At 41.8% G+C, this 27,519-nt stretch overlaps 2 protein-coding genes across 2 annotated transcripts in view; both read right to left on the bottom strand.

Moving 5' to 3' along the window:
• Positions 1–27,519, bottom strand: part of Timp (Tissue inhibitor of metalloproteases) — a 339,739-nt gene that overhangs the window by 191,341 nt on the left and 120,879 nt on the right. The gene's annotated exons all lie outside the window — the stretch shown is intronic.
• olf413 (DBH like monooxygenase olf413) overlaps positions 11,277–27,519 on the bottom strand; it is a 176,068-nt gene continuing 159,825 nt past the window's right edge. Inside the window, exons 5-9 of the mRNA XM_069123677.1 lie at positions 21,030–21,116; positions 19,659–19,841; positions 18,205–18,657; positions 17,779–17,972; positions 11,277–16,693 (exon numbers count right to left, since the gene is read on the bottom strand). Of these exons, the coding sequence (XP_068979778.1) occupies positions 16,219–16,693; positions 17,779–17,972; positions 18,205–18,657; positions 19,659–19,841; positions 21,030–21,116 (1,392 nt within the window). The 3' untranslated portion in view covers positions 11,277–16,218. The remainder of the gene's footprint in view (positions 16,694–17,778; positions 17,973–18,204; positions 18,658–19,658; positions 19,842–21,029; positions 21,117–27,519) is intronic.

Raw genomic sequence — 27,519 nt, 5'->3', positions numbered from 1 at the left:
AACGTAGCATACGAAAATTTGAAGGAAATTACAGTGTCGCTTGGCACGCGTGTAATATTCGTAAATTAACTCGCATGGCTAAAGCTCGAGTTTTGCGGGACTCGAACGCATCCCTCAGCCTCTGACGATTTGTATTAATACATGGATCGGCGATCAGTATTCGCGACGTGTACATCAATTAGCGTCGACGCGATGGCGGCGGCTTTGACGGCGGAACACAGTTAATAATGGCGTGGTGCGGTACTACTTGCTAATGGTTTTCTATTACCAGCGGCAGAATAATTAGCTTATTACAAGTGATCGTGAGCTACCTGTTGCCGGCTGACTGCTGTTTAAAGTTGCCAACAACTCCGCGGGGTCAGCGCGCACATGCGAAATAATTAACGAACCGGCTGCGGATCGTTGGGACAAACAAGCCGCGTCTACCTGTAATTAAAAGTAATATCGACTCGACAACACGACGCGAGAACTTGGTCCACGGGATCGATAACATCGGTGCTGTTGAATAAATTTACGCTACTCCTGATGTTCTGTTTCGAAGCAAAAGTTGTGGAGTCGAAAGGAATCAGAGAAGAAAACAGAGAGAAACTATAAAGAAGAAAATTAAAGGATGAAATAAATGTTTATGGTGAATGGAGGATTTATGCTTTTTTAATCTGTATCAGCCATACTTTACACCCTGTAGTTACCAGTGGTGGTTATTCGAGAGTGTACCATAATGAAATTGTAAATGGACAAATTTGATGAAATAGTGTTTAATGTATGATTTGGAAAAATGTAATTATGGAATTATTCCGCGTTAAGATTACTGTACTTTCGGTGAAGGCTAAGTGATGCAAACATTTCACGTTTATTTCTCCCTAAATTACATTTACGCCTTGTATTAAACTACTTGAACGATTTTATTTTCTAAGTAAATTTAGTTCTTATACAGGGGTAAAAGGGCTTTCGTCGTTATAAAATAAAATATTCGATATTTGTGACGATAATGCAGCCATGACACAACCTTCATTGGACCGCACTTGGTAGTCGCCTTATGGAATTACTTGAAGCGCTTACTTATACTTGCGTCACTTGGTACAAGTTATTAAACCGTAACCCCTGACAAGAAGAGATGCACTCTTAAAAGGGAGAGCTAGATTTCTAATACGCGAAAGTTGCCTGTACTGTGAAAATTCGATGTAACATTAATCCGTAAAGCTTGGCTTGCAAGATCGGCCGCACGATCGTAATATCTTACAACTTTGGACAGGGAACGAATTTAATGATCTGCTTTCTCTCTGCGAAAAAGCGAGCCGCGAAGCCGGGGATAACCGTAAGATTTTACTATCCATGGGATCCTAAGAATAACTTTTTTTCCGCCGTGAGGGACAAAGAGAGCGAACAAGCGAAGAAGAAAGCGCGTGCACGCGTCGAAGCGACCTCAAAGCGAATTCTTCGCTAACGGTACTGGAACGAAGACGGCGATATCCATTTAATCGATTCGAGGCTGCTCCTAATCGCTTATTCACCGATGGCTCCCACTTCCTCTCTCGTCCGGTCGCCTTCTCTTTCTCTTTGTCGTTGTGTGTATAGCGTCCTCGCCGTGCAATCGACTGGTCGCTTTGCAAACGCACAGGACGACGACGTTGGTCGGGAGGCCACGGGGCCACTATAAATGTCTTCGGCTGGTTGATTGAAATTTATGTTTTAATTCATAGTCGAATAGGCGGCGTTTGTGAACAGTGCTCTGCGAGTCGCTATAGAAGAACCGAGAATAGATGGAACAAGGACGGGACGAAGGACGATAACAAGCGAGAAAAAGAGTTCGAGAAGCCGAGGTCATTTCGTTTCTGTGTTTGCTGTTAATTTACAGTGACGTGTCGCGGTTCACTGCATCCTAAGCTAATAAATTTCTAGAACGGTTGCTGCACCACCACCACCCATCTCGCAGCAAGCGGCTTTCCGCTTTTTCTGCTATCCCCTACTTCTATTGCCTTCTATTGAAAACCTAGTTTCACCTTTATTTCCTCTCGAACGTCTTCTTGGACATGCTTTTCCATACGATCCCGCCGGCGATTGGTAGTCCCCGATCGCTTTGCACTCGCCATACTGCTTCAAGGATGGGCCGTTGCGACGAACGTTCCTTTGATGAAACTTCATGCGAAGGATTAAAAAGGATAGAACGTTTCTTCTCGCATAGTCCTCTTTTTGACTTGGAATGGAGCTCTTTGAGAAAGTATATTTCTTTTACTATGTTGTCGATAGCAAAGTACTAGTTCTTATTCGACAATCATATAAAAGACAGATTGAAATTTCGTAAAGATCACTTTATGGTTACTCGAAAGTTACTTGAAGGCCACTTGGAGATCATTGAAAATCCTTATGTAAGGGCTTGAAGCTTACTCTAAGTAAGACCTACAAATCATTCGATATAATGCGCTATCGATCAGATATTCTATTTTCGTAATCATTCATTTTTCATTTCGATCTCTTTACAGGTAGACTTTAGCTGACCTCCGTCAAAAGAATAGAAATTACGAAAGGATCACAAAAAGTTCTCACGGTGGCAATACCATTCCATATCATATATTATGAATCTCAGGCTTTGCATTAATTAAATTCACGCGAGTCGATAGAATTCGGACTACGGAATAATCATGCGGCTCTGCGAGAGAAAAACTATCGATGAAAAAGTTGCCAGACTATTCCATGAAAGCGAGAAATATTCAGAGTCGTGAGGAGTATGGTACAAAGCGTCCGAAGCCGAAGTTCGCTTGAAGAGCGTCTTCGAAAGCCCGGCGGAATATTCTTACATCGAGGAGCAGCGGGGAAACAGTTCTGGGACTTCCCTATTTGTGCAAATATAAATAATGCCGTTCCATTTACGAGAACGGGGCGCATGAAATCGCGAAATACAAGGCAAACAACGGATACGGTCGATTGAACGTGTACAATTGAAATATTTAGCGAACACGACGATCCGCGTGTTTCTCTATTATGAGGAAAAGCAGGAAGGAAAAGATAACGAAACCTGGTAGCGGATACGGAAAAACTTGAAGGGAATTACTAACTTCGAAACATTTGCGGTGAAAGGAATTGTAAAGTAATATTCAGCTTTCCACACAGAAGCTTTCGAACGATTTGTTTGAATTCCATGTTGAAAGAAGAAGAAAAAAAGAGAACTAGAACGACGTATCGCAGTCTCTCGTTTCGCCTATTGAAAACTTTAATAACGCGCATCTTTTTATTGTCGTTCAGCCATTGTTCGCTCGAACAGTGTAAATATCTACAGGAAACGAGTATTGCGAGAAGAAGAGAAGAAGGCTACTGCGAATCCTTATGCAAATATGTGAAATACCACAAGAACCACGTACTCCGACCTTTGACATGCTCGCCCTTAACAAAGTTTTAAAATCATGTCCTTCCGTTACTCGCTGCCACGTGATTTTCTTTGCACCGCAACCTTACCACGGTTTTCCACCGCCCTTTTTTCGTTCCACAAAAATCCAACTCGGTGAATTTAATGCAATTTTTGCTCGTTTCGCGGGAAACGTTCATTTTCGACGTGTCACGTGTCTCTTCTTCGCAATGTTCACTTTTCGAGGCAGTTCGAGGCGACGAATTTTTGAAAGGAGAACAACGATCGAACAAAGGGAGAAGGGGCTAGAATAGGCGAGATACTGTAAATCAGTATCGATGCATGCAATTCTTCATGAAAAGTGTCACGAACAGATTATTCCGACGTCCAGTATCTTTTGCTGCCAGTGATTTAGCGTAAACGAACGATCGATAAATTTCACAAATTTCTCGGTCCTTCACCCGAACTTTTCGTACTTGTGGTGCGCGTGTGTGTGCGTATATTGTTCGTTCCTTGTCCAGTGCCAAAAATAAAAGGTCATGAGGACAAACGTTATCGAAGCGGTAGGACCGCGGTATTCGATTACTGCACCGGAGAAAAGTAGGATGAAAAGTCGATGGAAAAAATAGTAACGTCCGGCCGCGAAATCGCGACGAGATAAACGAGGCGAAGATTTACTTCGACAGGCGTAAAACACCTCTGAATCGAGAGCCTTTCTCTATTCCAGCGATTTCTCGCTAGAGGATAAAGCGTCTACAGGTTGAAGTCGTGCGCGCGAATTTTACAAATGTTCCAGCCAACGGCGTTCATCGGGTCGCGGGATGAAACTGACTGAAGGAAGATGGAATGTTTCGAGCACGGTGTATAAGTTTACAAGATGGACGATTTTACGCGAAACTCGAACTTTCGAATATCTCATTAATTTCTAACTGTCTGTCGGTGGCAGTCATAAGTTTCGCCACGCTCGTGGCAGTTTCAAAACTTCAGAAAGATCGCGCGATGAACGCGAAATAAAGAAATGCTCCCGGGGAAGTTCGCCGAGCTAGGCTGGCGGGTTCGAAATATTCGACTTACTGTAAGAGGCTGGCAGTCCTCGCGATGTAAAAAGGTAACTTGCTAACGGGCTGTTCAGTTCTTAAAACAGGCAGTTATATCTGCAGCCACGAGAAAAACAGGAACGTACCGAGAAGCTTCGTAGTTTGCGGAGCAATGTCTCGATTAAATTCGTTATATCTTTCTTCTTTTATTTCATATACATAAGTATGTAACAGTGTAATTTAAAACTTGAACTGCTTTCGCGAATTCTTAACAGTTTGCGAGTTCTATGAAATTTTATTAAAGCCACAATTACCACTGTATGCTCTTCTCGATTTTCTAGTCCGCTGTACAAACTCGAAATCGACGTACCTGTTATTGAACTAACATAAACACAGCGACAGAGAAATATTAAATCGATACAAAAGGCTGGACTATTTAATCGATAGCCGAGAAGCCGAATCCGAGAGTGCGTTACGTCTGACCACACGCGGACTGATTTTACTGTGCGCGGCACACAGAAAAATATTAACTTTAGAAAGTGTCATCAACTTGGACGAAATCATCGCAAGCTGCTGCTGAAAACAATGAATGGGAATCGAAATTACAAAAAGTCACGATAGAAAATTCGATGATATAAAGAAATATCTTGCATAAACATCTTGCGTAAAGGGAAATGCAGCCGGTTTGACGTATAATTCGATGTTAATTTATGGACTAATTAAACAATCAAACTTCCAAGGCAAACAATCGAAGTTTCATTGTTGAAGATGAAAGTAGGTCGGCGAATGGGATACGCGGAACAGGTTAAAAGAGAGAATCAGCGTTGAAAGGAGAAAGATAGAAAGCGGAGTACGATGAGGGAGAATGGTAACGTGTACGATATCACAACGGTGTAGAGTTGGATTTTGTTACGGTAAAGAGGAGGGTAGATTTATACGGAACTGGTGAGCTTAAGTTCGAGTTTCCCAACGTTTCGCAGAAGTGGCGCGCATTATAAATGCGTACAATAAGCTGTGCGCATCTCACGACCAATTTCGGGCAAATTGACCATTTATTATCGGTAACGAGCAAATGGTTCATTTAATGCATGCATATGTATTATATGCAATCGTAGCTGATCTCGAATAATAGATAAAATTGCGCGTCGGTAATTTTTCTTTCAGCTTTAGCTACTATTAGATAAACGTACGCAGAAATTAGATAAACGTTACGTTACGTAAAAATTGTTTTCAACGGGAAAGAACTTTATGCAAAACGCCACTGAATATATTATTAAGGAAATTTATTTCATTATGGAATGGAAAATGTATTTAATTCCGAGACGTTTAAGTATACATATAGAAGTCGAGTGATTTTAAAAAGCAGACTGACAACGCTACAAATGGTGAATTCTAAATGTATATTTGTATTTATGCATTTCTGGGCTCGATTCGTGTCAACCATTTTTCACCTTCCCACTACACGTATGCACGAGCAGAGCGCGCTTCCTGGCTTTGTTCAACACATGCATTAAATATGGCATCCGTTGTTGGCTGGCTTTATAAAATAATATCTGGCAAAACACGGTATTGAAATTTATAGCGGAAACGTGCGGTGCTGTATTTAATATAAAATTAACGTCAACGTTGGCGAATTTAAGGGCTACCCTTTTGAACTGCTAATTGCAAAAATGACGCACTTAAATCTAAACTGCATAATTTTAAATAGATACAATTTCTAGAAGATTTCTAAACGATTGAATAGCTAAACATTTAACAAAAAAGGTAGGAATTGAATAAAATTCTAATTAAATGTTGTACGTCAAATGAATATGCACGGTTGTTTCATTTGCATTATAATATAGAATACGATGTTAATGTTTATAAGTTAAATATTGTTCCAGTAAATTATTAAATAAGGCGCATAAAGATGCAAAATTAAATTCGAGCCGTGAATCAAAGCGCGATTCCAATGGATTCGCACGATACAATTCATACATTGTATAATGTGAGGCCAAGCAAAATGGACCAGCGTATAATTACACGAAAATGGCGCTCAACAGTTGCAAAATCGGTCAAATTTACCGAGCTGTGAAATAACCCAAGCATATAGTTGGGTTAAAAAAGATAATGGAGGACATCGTGAGCAATGGTTGAATACACGTTGTTCATACGTGCTATACATAAAAATTTCGTTGGAAAAATTCATTTTCATCTTGAATCGTAAACTAATTTTCACCGGAATTCGTTTTACATAGTGTGTAATTTCCTTTATCGAAATGTCTCTCGAAAAAACGTAATATTATATAGTATTAACACGTCAAACAGTACAGAAGCAAAACAACTTACATATCCAATTCGCGTTGCTAGTGACAGATTTCAATTTCAATTTTTTAAACTAACGCTTTCAATTCTGGAAATAAAATTTTAGCTCGGTACTTTAGCTCGATATTTTAAGAACAATATCTAACACCCCTATGTATCCTCCATTTTGCCGTGCATTTGCAAACTCCGAATTTAACCGCAACGAAACGAAGCGTTAAGCCGAACCTTCCCAAACGTCCACCTCTTACGCAATCTAGCGCATCCCCCTTTACTTGATCCGTTTTGCAATCGACTTGCATAACCTCTTTCACTTTTAGGGCAGAAAATCCCAAACAAAATGTCCCATACCCTTCTGCGACAAATATAGAATAAACCATCCCCGGGATATATCCACTAGGGTGAACGAGGAAGCAAAGCTAGAGTAGAAAAGGGGTGAAAGGGATAGGGATTCGGGGGATACGAAAATCGAAGCGGGCAAAAGCGAATTCAATCTCGAAACACTTGGGTAAACGCGAGAGTGCTCGGACATCGAGACGAAACGAGAAGTTTAGCGAGACTGGATCCTCCTGGGTGTATCGCGGAAACGCCAAAATCTGCCGACAGGCAACGACGCGACGGTATTGCCATGCGAGCCGCTGGAATTGGCGTGGTCCCATCGGACATAAATTTCAATCAACGGCACCGACGACGCTGCTAGTCGATGCTAGTTCGAAGGGAACCCGAAACACAGTCCGCGTTCTCATTGAAGGCGTCGCTCGCATACTTCGGCCCCTAGATATTTATTGCTACCTGATCGAAGGTACGCTGATTGGTTCTCGTCGCTCTCTTGTCTCCGTGCGTAACACACAGCACACGAAAACGTAAATTTCATGACGGTGCGAACCGTTGATTGGTTCCTGGAACTAGCCAGTATTTGCATCTAGCGGAACGTCGATCGGCCTTTGCTGTTGCTGCTAACCGATCGTACGTTTATCATCGTTATCTTATCGTGTTCCTTTCTAGCCAATTTCTTTGTATTATAAAATGGAAAGTAAAACAGAATGATATTTTTTTATCTCGTAGAACTCGAACAATAAGTAATTCTCGAAGTAACACAGATCTATTTTTCTAAAGTATTTTTTGCTCGGTTACATCCTCATCTCTGTTCATATTTACCTTCTATATCGCTGATAGAAATATATTTTTAACCTACACTGTTTCGACACTGACGAATCCCGATGTCCGAGAGATTTCGTGAGATGAGATTGTTCGACCTATTTCGTATCTCTCACGGTCGACTAAATCAATTTTCCATTTTTATATTTTTAATCAATCTCCGATGATTCCATCGAAGATTCGGCCCTTTTTCATTTGCTCGTCTCACACGACACACCGTCCAGCCATTTTAATCTTTCCTATCGATACCTTTATCCTCGTAAATCGTCCACAAATAAACCATCCTACGTTGGTCGAACAGACGTTGATATCTAACATAAGTACTTACCAGCACTTTACCTTGATAATTCTTACTTACTCTTCGACTGAAATAATAAGAACAATATTTAAAGAAACTCAACAGAGAACAGTTTTCAAACACAGGTATAAGTACAATTTGTTCACTGTCGAGTCGTGAAACTGTTTCTTTACGACATTTTTCCCCATCCATCGTTCTAAATAGGATGTTCTGACCGATACGAGCTTGTCGAGGGCAAAAAACGTCCATCGCAAAACGTCGGGCGAATATTGCTTCATTAAGCTTTCCTTAGAGCTCGTTCTCGAGACGGTTTGTTTATCGATCACAGGTACCAGTGCCGGCTAACTCAACCGGCTAACAATCGTTAGAAAAGATTGACGTCCCTCGACAATTGAGCACGGTTTCCATGAACAGTTTCGTTAGCGCGCTGTCGGTGTGTCTTGGAATATTGCTTTCCGTGTTCATTGGCAGCTTTTAATTAACTTCTCGCACGGAAATGTAATAATACCTGGCGCACTTTAAATAAACTCGATAATCGACTGACATGAGCGAAAGCGGCAAGGCGGCTGGGTTGCGTCATGGCTCAGTTACATTGCACCGAGCTACTTGCTTGAGTGCATTCTAGAACAGCAACGAACTAGCCGCTAATTGCTGGAAATTTTCAGTTCAAGCTGATTACTGGGTAGCCTTGGCTGCGGCGTAATTAATCATTTAAGGATCTTCGTTAATCTATTCTCAGCCAAATAAAGCCAATCTTGAACAAACAGAATTTAGGTGTCGAAAATATTAATAAAATATGTTGGAGTTGCTCGACAAATTCGTAACTAAATTTAAAAATATTTGAAGACAATGTATTTGTATGGATTTCATATTTTATTGAATTTCGATCATTTCCTATCATGTAGCTTTACTTTTTCAGAAAAAAAACTATTCTTTTTTGGCAATAGACTCCTTCAAATAGTTATTGAATGTTTCTAACAATGAAATCTTTTTAATTAATCAGTTACAGCTTCTATTCTTGAACTAGAAACAATATTTACTTCAAGCTTAGCATTCAAATATTCAACACAAATTTATGATGAACAACTCTCTTCTAATCCCATTAAATATACTTATCCATTGTTAAAAATGCTACAAACTTCTCAAACAGCTTAACATTTCTTTCTCCAGTAGAATAGAAAGGATTAATATGAAATAGATGACTTCGCGTTTGTATTATAATTGAAAGAAAATATTATGAATTTGTTAGGATTTAAACGCAGTTGCAAAAATTGAACGAATGCGAGTTTTATAACTGGCTGAATAAAGCAAAACGGGTTGTTAGCAAACAATTATATGGCAATATCGAAAATACTCATCAATCGAAATTATCAGTCGAATACACACGTTTTATTTTACCTGATCACGGTGCAATGCGCTCTGCTGTGCTTTCAGTGAGAAACTTGGCGAGAAACACAGCAAAAGATCAATAGTTCTTTTTCACACTCCTGTAAATTGAAACGAACACCAATGTTACCGAACACTTTTGCAGAGTCAATTATTTTCTATAGATGTGATTATTCTTTGTGGCGTCGTATCAATATCAATTTCATCCATTAAACATTTCATATCTATTCTTATTTTAATCGGATCTTGTCATAAAAACAATTTAATTTTACAAGTATACATACTTCTTAAACTAGAAAAGCTTCTTCAGCTTGTACGTAGCTGGAAAAGTGTTTCTATCGTAAAGCTAAATAGTTTACAACTTAAAAGATAAACCTCAAATAACACTTTTATGCATAAACTTTCTTTATTGTCCCGATATCTAAAATCACATTTTGTAAATATCTTTTTACCTTTTTTTACCATGCACATAATACAACACATAAAACATTGTCGTACTCTCCACGTCCAATTAAATTATCGTAAATAATGTTAACGAAATTTGGCAGGTAGCTTCCGTATCACGATCGCTGTGGATTCGCACAATATCCGCTGCCGAAACTTCTGAGAACGCCTGGAGGACCTTCACAATTAGTGAATTCAGCTTCTCGAATATACCTAGCTCCGAAATAAAAAAAAGAAACCGCTTGTCTCGTTAAGGTAACGCGCAAGGGCCGGAAGTTTGATTAGTCGGCAGTCGGTACAGGCAGAATATTAGTGAACTTAGCCGAGGAACTTGTTCATTAGTGATCATCCAAGTATGTGTGTGTGTGTGTGTGTGTGCGCGCGCGCGCACGCGCGTTTGTGTAAGAGAGAGAGAGAATAATGAACACTAGAGAGAGAGAGTTGGACGCCTTGGTAAATCCACGTTGTAATCTGACGGTTAGATCGGGCCGCCGATTGAAACTGCCAGCAACAGCCGAACAGTTCCAAGCCGCCGTGGTTTCAGAAGGGTCTGGCCTGCAACTAATATACGCGCGTGTAATTAGTTGTGTCGCGCTCGATAGTGTGCTTGGTGGCTGATTTGTTGTTGGTTATGGTAATTTTATTGGCCCACCGCGACCCTTGGAGCTGTGCTTGGATATCACGCGTTCATTTCTATGGCTAGGTACGTTCCTGTGAGCCGTATTTCCGCCATGTTGCCGCCAAATTGGTGATAGACGGGGGGAAATTCTGTAATACGTAAATTAGCGACTTGAAACATACAGAGTCGTCACTGCTTCGACCTTAAAGAGCGAAGATTGCTATTTAGGAATTTGTAGATCGCGACGTTTCGGCTGACATCAGTTTCCTTTGGTCTGTTAAGCTCCACGGGTGTTTCATTGCGTATCGCTCGACAACAAAGTCCTTTTACGTTACCATTAAAAAAGTTAGAAGGGTTTACGTAAATTAAGTTTGTTTCTAAGAAAGCTGTTTCCTAAGACTTTGTCTGGTAATGCACTGAAAATTAATGAGAAAACAGAAACTGTACTTACCTAGTATCTTGTTACTTCGTTGACTGGCAATAAATTTCTTCTTTTATTACATAAAGTCCTCTTCCTACTTTCCTAATTACAATTTACAAGTTGTTTAAGTTGATATATCGAGTTGAACATACAAACACATACTTAAAATAATCATGAAAGGAATGAGAATATAGCAAGGCGAATGAAAAGTGGAGACTAGTTTTAGAAAAACATTTACATATTTATATATATAAAATATAATACAATTTGTTACAGTGTAGATGATAGTGTAGCGTTTAGACGTTAATATCCAGTGTAAATTAGGTATAAATCTAAGAGCGGTCTGGAAGGATAGGGACGCCCGGTAACGCGTACGATCCGTGCGTGAGCGCGCGTGTCATTAGGCGCGGACACACGCGCGCACACACTGCGGGGGAGTACAAGTTCAACATGTTACATGTAAATTATAAAGATACAAGATACTATTTAGCCAGCTATCTGAATTCGAGTGTGTAGGTGCCTATGAAGAGTCCGGGACGTAATTTAAATCTAAAAACTATATATACAGGGTACCTATGTACACGCACACGCTATTCGCTCGATTCCTTTTTTCCCGTCCACTCGTTTGCTTTTTCTCGCACGATCACCGTGCCCCAATATCTAGCTAATGGGTCACAGGCATTGGTTGACCATGGTCGCTAATCTTTTCTACATACAGTACATACATTTCCCGATTTCCTGGTTCCGCCGAGTTTTCGTTCAATGTCTAATCTCCTCGCACTCCGAAAAGCCACTTTTCATACGTCTCTTCTATCTCCATTCTCCATTCTCTTGTCAATTTTATCGACTTGGCTCAAATTTGTTTATGTCTCAAGTTTGAATCGGCGAGTAATCGGTGAATGCTTCACCAATCGTACCGATTCTCCATTCAGGTACTGCACGTTACTTCCTCGTTGTTCCATTATATAATCGTTCGCTAGTATATACGTCGTACACGTTTGTAATTTACTGTTAGGAAAAAATTACAATGGAACGGTAACCTTTGTAGTAGTTTTTCTTATCGAAATCTCGATGGAAGCCAGGGATCTCGGCGTGATAACGAACCAGCTAACGTACATACGATGCAAGATCATTGAATATAAATGCGTAATATCGTTCCCTATTTATCTAACATAATTATCCCAGCATAAATGACATTTAGTTGTGACACTTTGCTTGATTGTTCTGGTCATATCACCGGCAGTTCCTATCAGCCCCTCCCAACACGCAACATCCCCTAAAACATCCTGACGACGGCGACGCCTGCGATAACAGCGTCAGCGAACGGCCACTGAGACTGAAGCCAGCGCGTCGACATCGTAGCACGGAAGAAGTCTCGAAACGACTTCCTCTACTCGCCTCTCGCGCGGCGCGATTATAACAAGTTCTTTCGGCGGTGATAAATCATCGCTTATCCCGTAGCGGATCATACATTCCGTACACGCAGCGAAGAAATTCGAGGGAGGGAAAGTAGCGATCCTTTCTATCGAATGTTTCTCAAATTGTTCCATCTCTCAATACGTGTTTACTATCTTGCTTCTATCCTTCAATCGTCGATCAATTGCATCACCGTCGTACTGTTTCGTCAATGTTTTAACATCATCTACAAGTCTCGAACGACTTGTTCTGTTCTCATTTCTGTGTACGTAGGTCTGCGTGTCGTATGGATATTTTTAAATGTGTGAATATTGTACGTGCTGACTCGATGGTTCCATGTTATAAGCGTTTACAAACAGAAAAAGAGGGACAATAATAACAAAAAGACGGAGTACAACTTCGAATTGGAACGCTGACATTAGCGAAGCGACGATTGGCAGTATCACGGCAGTATACTCGTCGGCAGTATACAGCAGTATGATCGGAAAGGAATGGACCTTCAGCGCTTAAAAGTAACGTTTTTTTTCCTCGAGGATGAAGGTAATAATCGCTCGACTTCCCTACGATCTCTACACACACAGATCTCCTATGACATTTACGAATTATCGTAGTATTAAATTGTAAAACGTGGCTACGCGCTTATTATTTTTACCGATTAGTCCGACTACGTAGTGAGGTTTTTTTTTTTTAATATTTCTACACTAGGGAAAGAAAGAGAGAGAGAGAGAGATTTATCATCGACAATCGGTCGTCGTAAGTCGTGGGAGATCGGTACTAAAAGACATCGACAGAACAAACGAGAGATTTTAACAGACGACCGAGAGACAGATGTGAGAATGAAAAACAACCGACACACACGGAAAACGAAACCGCGACATTTCGCTCGTGTGATTTTCTGGAAAAAGAGGTACGCGCCTACGAAGCTTTTCGCTTCTCGTGTCTCCGACTGTGATACCTGCGTTCTCCCCCGATGCAAATAGAATTGAGGAAAAGCGCGCGCATTAAGGGACTCTTGACTACAAAGATATCGATCGCGGTGCTCCGGCGTAAGTCCTCTACTTGCACGCCATCATACATGTTATTCCTTCCTTCCCTCCTTCTCTCTTTCTCCTTTCCCAATAATTAAAGTGGTGCTTCGAAGACTTAATCGACTGAACGAGTGTCAAATGAGGGTACATTGTAACAGGTCAAAAATTGGATCAATTTAAAGTAACTACGCGAAGTAGATTGGATTTAATTCTCTATCGAAAAAAAGAAACAATTCTATTGTCTAACTCTTGTTGGTGATTTCAAAATGTTAATAGCAATTGATAATTCCTGGCCGATATTCGTACATCTGTATCGATATTTGTAAATTTTTCCCTCGTATGTTCTCTCATTTAAACATGATCATGATAAATTGTTCTTTAAAACAATTCTTTTATTGTCTCAAATGTTACATTGTTCGATAAGTCGAATAAAACATGACATTCCAGTAATAGTTTCAATAATAGATCGTTATTTGAATCATCAATTCATAAGTCTGAATCAGCTATGAAAGCTGTTAATTAATTACAAACGCTCGACGAGACAATCATTATCGATTGCCTACCAAGGAGTCAAAGCACCGCTTTAAAGCGTGGCGTCGCAATGAAACGGAAGCACATGTCTTCCGTTGGTGGAATCGATCACGTAGAGATCGATGCAACACCGCGTGTGCCATTCGTAGTGACAAGTGTCCCCCAGCGAGCGGTGGAGAACGCATTAAGAAACTCAACGTACGCTTCCCGACCGTCGCGCTTCGCGAACATGTTGCGCGCGGAATATATAAAAACGCATATATATCTAACGCGTGGAAACGCGGGCGAAACAGAGTATCAACGCGACAAGTAAACTTCTTCTCTATACAATTAAATAAAAAATAAATAATCTCCGGCACGAACAGCCAGCTGAACAACGAGAGCTACACTTAAGGAACTGTACAGAATATTACAAAGGAAATGGTACAAACGTTGGTCAAGTGACACGTAACGAGGCTAAAATAATTCCACGATACAGTGAAAAACGTTGCAAACTTGGTTTGTTAGTCCCGAGTGCGAATCGACCAACGTTTATATGGTCTCCGCTAAAAAACGTATCTATTCGTATAAATCTAATAGTAACAGAATATACAGACTCCGGCGGGAACCAAGCGATTCTCCATGAGATTACTCTTTGAAAAATCTAGAAAGCTGCGCCTGAAAGCTACTTCTTTAGAAATTTTCTTTTCGTCAAGACCACCCGAATGCGTTCAATTCGCTTGGTTCTCAGCCTGCTAAATAAACAGCCAACAATATAAATTCTTTCGAGTCTAGAAGCTTCAAAATAATTCCGCACAATAGACAGGATTTCAATTTCCTGGATATCTTTCGTTCGAGAACTGCTGAAGGAGAGAATCGGCTAGTACATATTCGCGATTTACACTATGTTGCTTTTATCTTGAGACGACGAGTCGAGTTTGAAAACGCAGCCCGTTGTTTGTAAAAATGGACTAGAAAACTTGTATCGTATTTTTACTCTTTCTCGTTCAATTCTCGTTCTCGTGCGCTGTCACGTATTTAACATTATTAACCAAAGAAACGTAGGCTAAGATCGATTAAGGTTATACACGTATGTAAGTTCATATTCACGTACGACCGATCCTAAAATTATTGTATTATATTTCACGCAATATAATATACGCCGGATCGTGCATAACAGACAGGGCTATAGTGGAAAGTAACAAAATAGAGGAGCAACGAGTAACTTCGTCGCTCAGGATTTCGATTCACGATTCATCCGTATTCACGTTGTTCCTTTTATCTGATCGTGTCAAAGGGCGAGAGATCCATCCGTTTTGACGCAAGCGCCGACTATGTTAACGTTACGACGGAAACGCAATTCTTTGCAGGATTTCAAGGGACTTCCTTTGATCGTATCAGCCTTTGCCCGCGTCATGTTCAAGCGAAATACTTCGCGACTAACCGAATGAAATCGAATTAAATTCTGAATCGATTACTTGCGAATGAACCTAAAAGCTTGCTTTTATGCCGGCGTCGATACGGATCGATAAATAGTACCTCGTAGATACAGAGGTATTTATACGTTTAGCTTTTCACACACAATATCATATGTGCAATATTTTGAAAAAAAATTAGATGGTGAAAACTGAGAAACGACGAGTGATCGAAGTCGAAAGATATCCAACGATGGTCCTGCGCGAGTACGCGATTCGTTATAACAATATAGTTGCAAGAGCAGAGATCGCGAAAAGGGAGGTTGATCCTTGAATGAGGACACCGTAGATCCTACTCTTCGATGGACGTTCATTAGGGGAAAATATATTTGGCAATCTTCAATAGATCGTCTCGTGTCGACAACATCCATTATTCGTTCCGTGCGCGATCACGACTCAAAACCATCAAAAATATTTCTCTTTCCCACGTCGATCGAGGTAATCCATCCAGCTGATCCATCGATCAACTCTTCCTCGATGTGCTTCGTAAAACGAATCGTCTCCGTAAGAAAAATTGCGATCGTTCGGTAGTAGGACAAACCGGATAGACGTGGAAACGAACGCGAAAGGGAACCCCGGTATCTACCGCCATCCTCATTCAACGACCAATCAACGACGAATATAGTTGTTTAGTTTAAGTGACGCGTCAGAGGATACACACCGGTACGTACTTACATATGCATCTCCTCCCCGATCCAGCGCGATCAACAAGAAGATAAAACGGCCGTCCTAGATAAACGAAATCGATCGGTTGGTCGATCAGCGTGCAGACGACTAACCAGTGTTCACCTGAACGTAGCGCCAATTACACCCACCAAAATGGTCAATATTAAGACCATCGGTGGTACCGATCTAGTCGAGGAACTTCCGCCAGTTGGTCCGTCACTGCTGCGGGACACTTTGCTGCGCACCAATTGTCCACGTTCGACGGCGTTTGTCTCGTCACTGTCAGGATCCACGGGAGCACCGATATCCTCATCTTCGCTGAGCAACATCGACAACTTGTTTCTGAGAGGTTTCTTCGAGCAGGGCAAGTTAACCTCCTCGTACGGCCTCAAAATCCTAGGATAGTGGACTTCCAAGTTTTCCGTGCCCGGCAGCACACCCTTGTTCGTCCAGCAGAGGGGTTTGAAGGTGCCTCCTCGAGTAGCTTCTCGGAAACTTTGAAAACTGGTCTCCCAGTCGTAGCTAAGCAAACGTTCCTCCAATGTCATGCCGGACAACTTTTGCGGTTCTTGAATCTTTACCGGGCTAGAACCCCTGTAACGAGAAAGAATGATACGTGAAGGTTTGTCACGGCTTGACTCGATTCCACGTCCTACAGGGACGAAGTTTCAGCAGTCCCGAAGACGACTTTGCTCCCGTGACCCGCATCGTGAAAGCGTGCTCGTTTGCCGGAACAAAGCTTGTTGCAAGTCTTTGTGTATGGCTTGAAGAAAACAGGAACGCGTTTACGTGTGCCTCTCTCTTTCTTGACCAGGAAATTTTAGTCAACGTCCTGAGATTGAACTAGATTTCGAACGGATAAGACAAAAAATAGGAGTTCAGATCGTTGGTTATGGTCGTCTACACAATGATAATAAGTTGATCGTTTAGGTATTTGGGCTAATTAGTTTGATGGCCCGGTAATGATCGCATTATTGGTAACAGGTGTATGGTTTTGAAGTAGGAGCGTTGTTTGCCTGCCTCTGGTCGATACAGCAATTTGGTCGCGATGTCACGCAAAGATGACAATGATCTCTGTCGGAGTTAACGATCCAACTAGCGACGACCTGCCGATATTAGTGGTAGTAATAACAGTAATTTAACTACGGTATTCAATGTAGCCGGAGTGTGTTTAGTGAAACAGGACGCTTGTTACATTAAGGTTCGTGACACGTCGCAGGAAGCGTCTTCGTGACACACGTAACATTACGTAATGCAATAAACGATGCGTCTGGCGCAATATAACCGACGCTCGTTGAACTAACGACAGGTCGTGCGGTCGTGACGCACGGGCCATCGCCGTCCCTAATTGCCAATTTAAAGTAATCAGAGTAAAAGGAGCGAACGTCTGGTCATTGCTTTGTGTGTAGAGGCATACGTCGTGATCATTAACGTGGTATCAAACCTGCCGCGTAAATTAATCTCAAACGGTCTTTGAACTTTCGATATAAAAAAAAAAAAAGAAAAATGAAACAACCGACGAACCGACAGGCGTGATTATTTCGCGAAATTCAAGTCAACCTAACTGTTTCATTTGTTTCAAAGCGAACAGTTTGGCAAAATGAACAAACAAGAGAGGTCTCATCGAAATTATTGTCGATATTCAAACACGAACAGAAAACGTTACGACAAATACTCACTGCATCAGCTTTTGGATTCCCAAACTCTGCAGAACCGTCGGTAATGACGGCAGAGAGTAGCAAAGCGACAGCTCGATGCGAGGATAATAAAGCGTGGATACCAAACAAGTTTCTTCCCTCGTCGACAATCCACCTAGCGTGATTGCTTGTCTGGATTTAGATGAATATGTACATTCGGCTATTAAATGATCACCCTGTAACAAAAACACATACACCCACCTATGATTACCCCATATGCTTCGCTAATACCGAATAAATAAGTACACAACTTTTCCATCGCTATACGCTTCATTTTCCTATCACCTCTAGAAGAATTTTATCATATCGATTCCTTGGATCGCCATTTAAATCGCTGCGAAAGAAACATCGTGCAGAAACACGACCATCGACTTGGTCGATGATCACGAGAGAGAAACAAACGCTCACCGGATAGACCCTGACGGGCTTCTGCAGCTTCCGATACTCCTGATAGCTAGGATCGTAATTGGTGTCAGACGCAATGGGTGGCAACTCCTCGCCAGACCTTATCTGACGCAATCGGACCTTCCTGCCCAGCTGATGAGTATGCATAATGACAGCGAATATGTTGATGCCGCTGTTGGGTATGGTGTGTCCGGTACAATCCGAGATGCAATGACCTTCGGAGATAACGTCTGGCTGGCCGGGTGGTATGATATGCCTCCAGTTCGGGTCGATGCCGACGCTTAGAATGCCGGCATCGTGGGTGCGCAGCTTGTCCGTGTAATGCAAACGCAGGCCAGAGCTGTCGCTGATGAATGCATCCATCTGCGGGTTCGTATAGTGTGTTTCTAACATGTAGTAGCGCGGCCCTGTGTGCGGATCGAGCGCATAACCGGCCTCCGGTGGATAATTGAAGCCCTGCGAGAAAAACCGTGACGAACGTTATACGCTGGCTAGGAACATGTCTGACAATTCGAGAACCGGGAGTGTCAGATTTATGGACGATGGTCGAAGGTTCATGGGGTGGCTTGTGTTAGGAATAAATGGTTCTTTTCAGTTTTTATTACTGTGATTTACGAATAAATATTTGCGTGAAGAATTTTTAAAGGCAACGCGAAAGTACCTATGTACGTGCGTTGTCGAGGGAATTTTCATTATCGATTGTGTTATTTATTATGGATTAAGTTTCGTGTGTAACATGTTTAGTGTGTGGTGTAGTTTAAAGTAAAGCAAGCACAGGTGCTTAATTATATGTATAAATCATATTTGAAATATAATCGAGATTTGAATCAGTGAGGCGGGTAATTGCACCGAGGTAAATCATTGTCCACAAATGTTAATCTGGCGTCATCCTGGGACAAGCGTAAGAGACACACTGGTACAACGCAGAGAGTATCGCGGTAATTCTGGGTTTTGTGTAATGCATACCAATGCGGAGAGCGAGAGAGCGTCGCGAACTCGTTTCTTCGTGGTCGCGCTGGTAACACGAATACCCTGAGAAGATGCGACTGATCGCGGGACAGCCAGTAATCTCATACGCGACATCGTGTCATGATTTAATTGTTTGTACATGCGAAAGCAATGTCATCCATATAAAATAATTTAAAAAGAAAGAAGGCACTTCTCTCTCTCTCTCTCTCTCTCTCTCTCTCTCTCTCTGACTCTTGGACGAGTACAATTAAACCTGCCAAGTGTCTTTTTAAACAATATTTCAACATCAAAGTTACATTGTTTGATACCATGGCTCGAATCGATTTAGCAATTTGCATTTAATTTCTCTTTTCAGAATCGCTTGAACCGAAACGAATCCAATTGTTCACTTTCTAATTCGAGTGAAATTATATCTCGAACCGATATCCGCGTCGGATGGGAAATTTATTTAATTCTTCATTTACATTTAAATGTGTCACGTAGCATACCTCAGAACCAAGGCTCCAGATAGCCGCGATTGTGTTACACTCAAGAGACGGCTGATTGGGCTCGTAACAAACACTGCCGGACGTCTTCGCGGCGGACTCCAATAGCGCCTGATCTCTACGACACTCGTACAAAGTCATGTGATGCAGGTAATCGTGACTTCCGGGTTGTATCACCGGCTCGTACTGAAAAAGGAAGAGTCCATGCGCGCTCAGTTCAACACCTGTCAAATAAGAAGAAGGAAGAAAGCGGGAGAGAGGAAAAAAAAAAGAACGGCTCGCGCTGCTGACTTGGAAGAACTTAATTCATCGCGCACGTATCAGCGTTTACGAATGGATGAAAAGTTATCTTCGATAAATCAAGGATCTTTTCAACGAATCGACGTGTGTCTTTGAATCGGTATGAATCGCAGAAATTTTAAGCATGTGTTGCCTATTGACGAACATACGCTATACCTCGATAAAGGCTAACTTTCACATAGAACGGTCGTTCTCGCGACTTCGTTAGACGAGAATCGCAACGTAATAGCATTACGTGACGTAGTCGCCAACGATTCATACAGAAATATTGTTCCAATGTTACGTATCACAACTACTAGGAAATATCGTGTTACCCGTCCATTTCTGTTTTATTCTGTTTTCCCAATCAATAATCGAGTTAGATCCGAGCACCTCATGTCATTCCGCTGCTTCATGCGCAAGATTAACATTAGCGCGGTGATGAAATATATATAATAACGATAAATATACATATAGGTATGATGTCCGAGCAAATTCAAATAAGACCAGAAAATACTTTTCGCTGGTGCGTTTTACTGATGGAAAACAAGTCGCGGTTACTCGATTTTACAGGTCGACTGTCACACGTCCTCGTCGATCGGTCGTTTAGAAATAGATATATCAAAACCACGAAGCGTTATCGGAATTTTCGAACATCACGATTGGAAATAGAGATCAAACTCGACGAATGATTTCGCGCGAATGACAGACCTCTCGAACCATGTAAAGATACTTTGCCATATACGCGTGAAAGCAACGCGATGATGTGTTCGTAAAAGAAAAGAATTCGCGTTGTATCTGCCGGAAGCGCGATTTATACGGTTTCATCAGTCGTTCGTTCTAATGGAGGGGCTCTTGACTCTTGACATTAACCGTAAACCGACCGACGAAACGATCGTTCCCGGACCTTGGAAGATACTTGCAAGGATTTCCAGTCGACAAACTGACTGAGATCTCTGGTGCTCGACGGCTTCCACGTCGACGAGAATCTGTTCATACGCTCACGGTTTAATCAAGTTTAGATGGGTTAGATGCGTAAGACGCGGCACGAGCAGGGTTAAGAGTAAGTAGGTTACAGTTACGAGGAGAACTTACCTTCACGACGTGGTGTTTGTGATCAATGTTTGGCATCCTTAGAACGCGACACCAAAGTAGCGTGTCTTGTCCCTTGGGTAAACGAACCTGCAAAGTAATTTAAAGATGCTTGGTTAAACGGGCGTAATTCTTTGCGTTAGCTGTTCAGGTGCATCGAAACGAGGAAACTTTTCCACCCTATAAAAATAAACCGACTTCGCGTTTATTCCAGAGTTCGAAGGATTTCCAGGTTATATAATACAGTCACTTTGAAATTTTAATCAACTTTATTACAGCAGTTTGCGGCTATATATAGGAAAAACGGTCGCAAACATACAACGATCCATACATGGTATGGGTACGAAGAGGGTAGAAACGAATCGAGATTGAATAAGGGTATAGAGGTGGATGCTGTTAGCCGTACACGCACGAGTTAATGTTTCCTCAAAACTTCTCAAATGTTAACGCTCTGTACAGGTTGGCCGCCACATAATACGACTGGGAATTCATCCGACGCTGCACGAAACTGGATGGAACTGTACAGATCTGTCTATACCCGTTAATGGAGGAACGTGGTATTTAGCGCGGTACACGCTTGCTATTGCCGGACTGCCAGCCTCCAAATTGTTTTTCTAATTGCAACTGTCTTCGGCCGAGTTTCCTCCAACAATTCGCGTGACAAAGATAATCCAGGGAAACGATTTTCGGAATCGGAGCCGTGTTCGCCGGCGAAATGAGCGAAACTATTGCCGTTTTAAACGATCGTGTACAGATGAAATAGTTTCTCAAACTACCGTCATCTCGTTTCCCTTTTACTTAAAAAAAAAAAAAACTGAACATTTTCACACCGATGATAATTAAACTGAATATTAAGCCTTCTTAATCTAACTCAACAAGTTGAATATTATTGAAAATATTATACAACTATATAAACTATTTCAATAGAGAAAGAAAGTCAAGGTGTCGTTTGAATAGTCAAACTGCAGGTCGAAAGGATTCCTCTGGAGGCACATATATTAACGTCGAGACGTCTGATACCTGGCGTGAACCTTCAGGTGTTGCCGCAGACCGTTTGTCAGCAAAGGAACGCATAAAGGCGTATTGAGTAAATTTAATCTACGGTAAGAAATCGAGAGAAGAGAACTAACCAAAGGATTCCTTACCACTGTGATTACGAAACGTTTTAAACGATCGAAGAAAAGTTGTCGATGCGCCGATCGAGATTGCATTTATGCCGAAAAAGATCTCGCAATATATAAAGAAAGAACGGGAAGGTTCGGATGGAGTAGGAAACGAAGGTTGAGGCTCGAGTTGCAGCCGCGGGGTATGTGTGCGATTCTGAAGAGAAAATTGCGATTCTTTTTTCGCGGCTGTGCTGTTCGACCGCCTTGAGCTTGGGCCACGCTGCCGTAGGGTTCTCCCACGCGCTTCTGCGAAATTATCGATGTCAAGATTACCGAGAAGGACGACTGCGTTTATTGTTTTGCGGTCGAATATGCTGAACGGCCTCAGGGTTCGGTCAAGATTTCGGTCCAGCGAGCCCCGTTTACGATTCCCCGGGCTTCTGGCTGCATTTCCTACGGAATATCTTCCTTTGCCCAATCAGATTTCTCTCTCTCTCTCTCTCTCCCTTCCTTTTCGTAAAAAAGCTGATGTTGCCGGTGCACGCAGTATGAGAGCCGATACGTGCGAGGGATGCTTGCTGAATCACTTTATCACACGAAAACTGGGCATAAACTTTTATGTTCGTCTGGGTGTAATCTGGATAAATAAGAATCGACAGAAATGGATGTTGACCTCATACAAGGAATTCTTCCAAATATGTACGTGGTACGTCGATTCGTTCCGGAATAGATACTCTATATGTGTGTTACGGTAGACACGTTAGTCAGAGATAGATAGCGCCGGGATCAGGAGAAATTTTAGATATACCCGAAACTTGGTTTCAACGGCCTAAAAAATAGAGGTATCCATTTCTAACCGTATCTCTATCTTGCATCTATAAATTGTGAAACAGCTAGATCTAGAATAGACTAATTTTTGAAACTTTTGAAATACTCATCGCAAACTTTTATACATATATATGAGTGTATTATTAACGTTTTACAATTTTGAAACTTCTCTGGCATTGTATCGAGACACGACTGTCATGATCATATTACTAAAATTTGAAACCACTGTGATGATATTTGTTAGAAAACCGTGAACTATCGAACTGGAAATAAACTGTGCCCTTTTCATTTATCACTGAATTCTATTTGAATGACACTCATAACACATACATGCGCACGTTTTAGTAACTTCCATAAACGAAACATTAAATTGTCAAAGCAGTACACAAGCTCAGGCTATGAATTCAACGCAAATAGACGTCATCGTGAGAGCGATTCACGACACTCCTCACCCTTGGTCGCTTTTTCCTTCGCTGCGTGGATTCTTGGAAAGAGAAGAGACGATAATTATCCTGCGGGTATGTCGGGTTTCGCGCACTATGCGTTCAAATGGATGACTTCTTTTGAAGGACAGCCCACGTAAAAACGCGTTTTATGTTACTCGGCCGTCGTGCTCGCATAAGCATTTCATATTTCGCTCTTTCCTGTTTCTCATCGCGGCGCCAACCTTTTCTCTTGGTCGGTTGCTCCTATAAATAACTAATAACGCGTCGCGATCCCTTTTCGAAATCAGATCTGATAGGGTCGAGCGAGGCGCGAGAAAAATTAGACGTGTGAAAGAAGCCCGTTGAAAAGCGTATGAAGGAAAAAAAATAGAAGATATACAGGAAACGTGTCTGTTACGAGAGATGTAACAGCGATTCAACGGGGGAGCTTCGTCAGAACTCTCTGAATAACTATATTGAGAATGAAGAATGATGGCGTATCCTTTCATGAGGCACATTTACCAAGACTATGATTGATGACGAACATTGCTAATGAACTTCATAGTTCATGGAAACTTCTGTGTTTCTTGCAAACATCAACTACAATTTCTCAGTGAATGAAACGAAAGCTTCATTCACGCGTAACTATCAACACAATAGCGGATTAGGCGAAAAGTCGAAATTATCTATGCGTCAGAAAGATGGTATGCAAACGATGTTTGGGGAAGAGCGTGCGAAAATAAAAACGAGACTATATAAATTTACGAGGCAACAGGGATGACGATGAGGCGCGAAACGGCATCCGCCTGAGGCGAATTTGGCGCTCTCTCGTTGGTAAAGTTTCCCTTTCGATTCGTCCCGAGAATGGCCGGCGAAAAAAGTATCACTGCCGGTCTTGGAAAAGGGAGAATCAATGCAAACCCGTCCTAACAAGTTGGCCCTCGCTCTCTTTGTGTCCACAGACATTCATATTCATCTCGTCGCGATACAAAAGTTATTCAACTGGCGAGAAACTTCCGCGTACGTAGTTAGCGAGGAACAAGTAGCATTTGTATAAGAAAGAAGTAAGAAACGGAGAGAGACGAGGCGCGGTGGTCGCAAGATAAACGACGCTCTGGTAACTTTAATGTCGCCGCTTTCCGGCCGTCTCCAACTGTGAGAGAAATAAAGACGAACAGACGGCTCTTCTCATCGTGACAATTAAAACCGCGATCGCGTTACGAAAGTTTCGGCGATGCGAGAATGCGTGTCGACTAATCAGACATCGCTAGGATTAAGAAGTTTATGAACGAAGCGCGTTACCGTAGCAAAGTATTGTAACTCATGAAGAAATTGTAGGTATAAGATGGAATAACAAAAAGGAAGAACGACGGAGAATATCCTGAAGAACGGTGAATTATTTCTCGGAGATACTAAACAGAATTAAATAGTTGATGACGTACGGGGCTGACCATGGTAATTTATTGTAGTGCTCTGTAATTCTGGGCAATTCAACTAGGTCGAGGAAACTTGGAAATTGTACGAAGCTTTCTCCACTGAATTCGGTGAGGCATCGTACTGCGTGATACCAAATATGCGTACGAAACTTCGTTGTTGCATGATTTACATTAGCACAATCATTTGTGCTGTTAACTTGTCGCACTTGTAGGCTATTACTATATTTAATAGCCTGCATAACATTTGAAATTTTACTCTTTAGGCCGGTTTCACGACAAGATACGCGTATCGTGTACACGTGTCATGAGCTGCGTATCGTGTGAATGTCGCCATTTGGTTTAATGTCTCATCTATCGCCTTCATATTGTTGACAAGAACACGAAATGAGTATCGCGATACTGCGTCGTCCGAGAATTGTCGTGTATCGCTTCCATTAGTGTACATATGGTATATATTCAGTATGTATCATATGTGCATCGCGATAAACGTATATCCGTGTGAGACTATACTATACCCGGTCTTACTATTATCACGATCTTTCATTGTATCTTTTAGCGAGATATACGTAATTGTATAATTCGAACTGTGCTCATTGCACCCCTCTGTTATAATTAAAGTAAAAGCAATCAAATCAGTACTACAAACAATTTCATATCACAGAGATATCGAAGTAAAAACAGAAAGGAGAAAGGGAATCGTTCGATTTGCTGGGCGAACGAGTAATTCCTTTCCAGCTGGGAGACGCGGTAATTTGTTTCAGCTGATGAGCACCGAAACACCCCAGTTTCGCGATCCTGTTGGATACAAATTGTAAACAGAGCTGATGAAATTAGAGTCGTTCGGTTTCAACCAGCCACCTACCCCTCCCTCGTAATTCCAATTTATTATTTCGTTCCCGGCTTTTCCTGATAATGCAAGCCGTTTCCGTTCGTTTCCATTACCAGATTCGTTGACACACGTCGTTCGATTGAATCGCGCAAAAATATCGAAAGTGCCATTTATCGGTAAAATCAGATACGATGCATTTCGCGAGGAACCTCAACGGTGGAAATTTCACAAGATACGACGAAAACGGAACGAAAGAAGGAGAGACAAAAAGAGAGAATAGAGAGGACGTTCTCTGAAATTCCCGATTTTTCACCGATCGAGCTGCCAACGCGAAAAGACACTGAAGCGTAAGCTGACTGATAACTTCGACATCTCTCCTTCGTTATATTTGCACATCGTCCATCCGCCAATCACGTCATGTTTACGACTTCATTCGCGTTGAAACTCGTCATAGTTCCTCTTAGACTGCCGCCAAGAGTGCTCTCGAATTCTGGCATCGATAATAGAGTACTAGAGTATTTTTCATCTTCATTATTCACGCGAATGATCGATCTCTGCTCGTCGACGACGCAGAATAGGCGCCACGTAAATCCGTACTAAACCATCCCTTCCTTCTCTCTGTCGGTATAAACTATAAGCAAAAGCTCGGCAGCCCGTGGAATTAGCATTGTCCGATCCCAGTGATAGCGTCGACCCGTAATCTATGACCCGGCGACGCTAATGAACGAATAGTTTTTGCCGGATGTGACCCGGTTAAGATTTATGCCATCATAAATTCGGCGCACAATGCTCCGCGGCTTGCATCCGATAAAAATCCACTCGTACCAGGCTGAACGTTAAACGCGTTCGAACATTCATCTCACGCGCAACCCGAGCCACCCACGCTTCGCTTTCTCTTTCCCCCTTTCTTTCTCTCACTCTCTCTCTCTCTTTCTCTCTCTATTTTACTCGCTGGTTCGCTGGCTCACTCACCTTTTCGAATAACAACATCCGCACACGCCAACATGAGTCCACGCGTTCGCGAAACAGAAGCGTGACTGAATTGACCGCGAGAATACCACGACTCGAACAACGAAACAAAAGAGACCGACCGCCTTCAAGCAACGAATGAATAATGACCCCTTGGATACGAACAGATCGCGGACCAAATTAGTGACCATTCCTTAAAATTCTGCTAGAAGTTTATCCGCTTTGGCATATAGGAATTTTAGAGTTCATGAAACTTAAGAATTTTTTAATGCACGAATTTCCACGATTAACCTAGACGTGAAATTTGAAAAAAAGTTTTAGCCAAAGATATGGGATACTTGAAATTGAATGATGAACTTTGGTCTTTATTAATATTGCCATCGTCTAGCGTGAAGATTCACACGAACGCTCGTTACCGAGGTATTAGACGAGCAGCCATCTCCCGTGCAATTTCCTTGAAAAGTTTTCACCGCATTCCCCGTTCAATTACAATCAAATTTTAATAACCGCGGTCACAATGAATGTGTCTAATAACTTCAAAGACATTATCGAAGTTCGATGGAACCGTGTCAGAGGGAGAGTCTGGCGACGAATTGGAACAGAGCCGCGATTCATTTCGTCCGACACACTTCTCCCTCGGAAAGTAAACTCAGCCACGGAAGCTTCCGGAAAAGTAGCTTCCACGGAGATCGAGTTTAATATGATATCGTTGACACTACGTTCTAGCCCGTAATTAAAACTCTTTAATCGCCTTTTCCGGGAAACTCTTCACCGTACCGATGAATATTAAGCTCGTTCTCTCTTGTTACGTGTTACGCGCGAACACGTCGGATGCCGAATCGAGCCAACTGTTCCTTGAATAATTGGATAAACAACATAGAGAAAGAGAGAGAGAGAGAG

The sequence above is a fragment of the Bombus flavifrons genome, chromosome 11 (assembly GCF_040668555.2).
Source record: "Bombus flavifrons isolate JBK064 chromosome 11, iyBomFlav1_principal, whole genome shotgun sequence".
Lineage (NCBI taxonomy): Eukaryota > Metazoa > Arthropoda > Insecta > Hymenoptera > Apidae > Bombus > Bombus flavifrons.
This window is presented reverse-complemented; position numbering and strand designations above follow the sequence as displayed.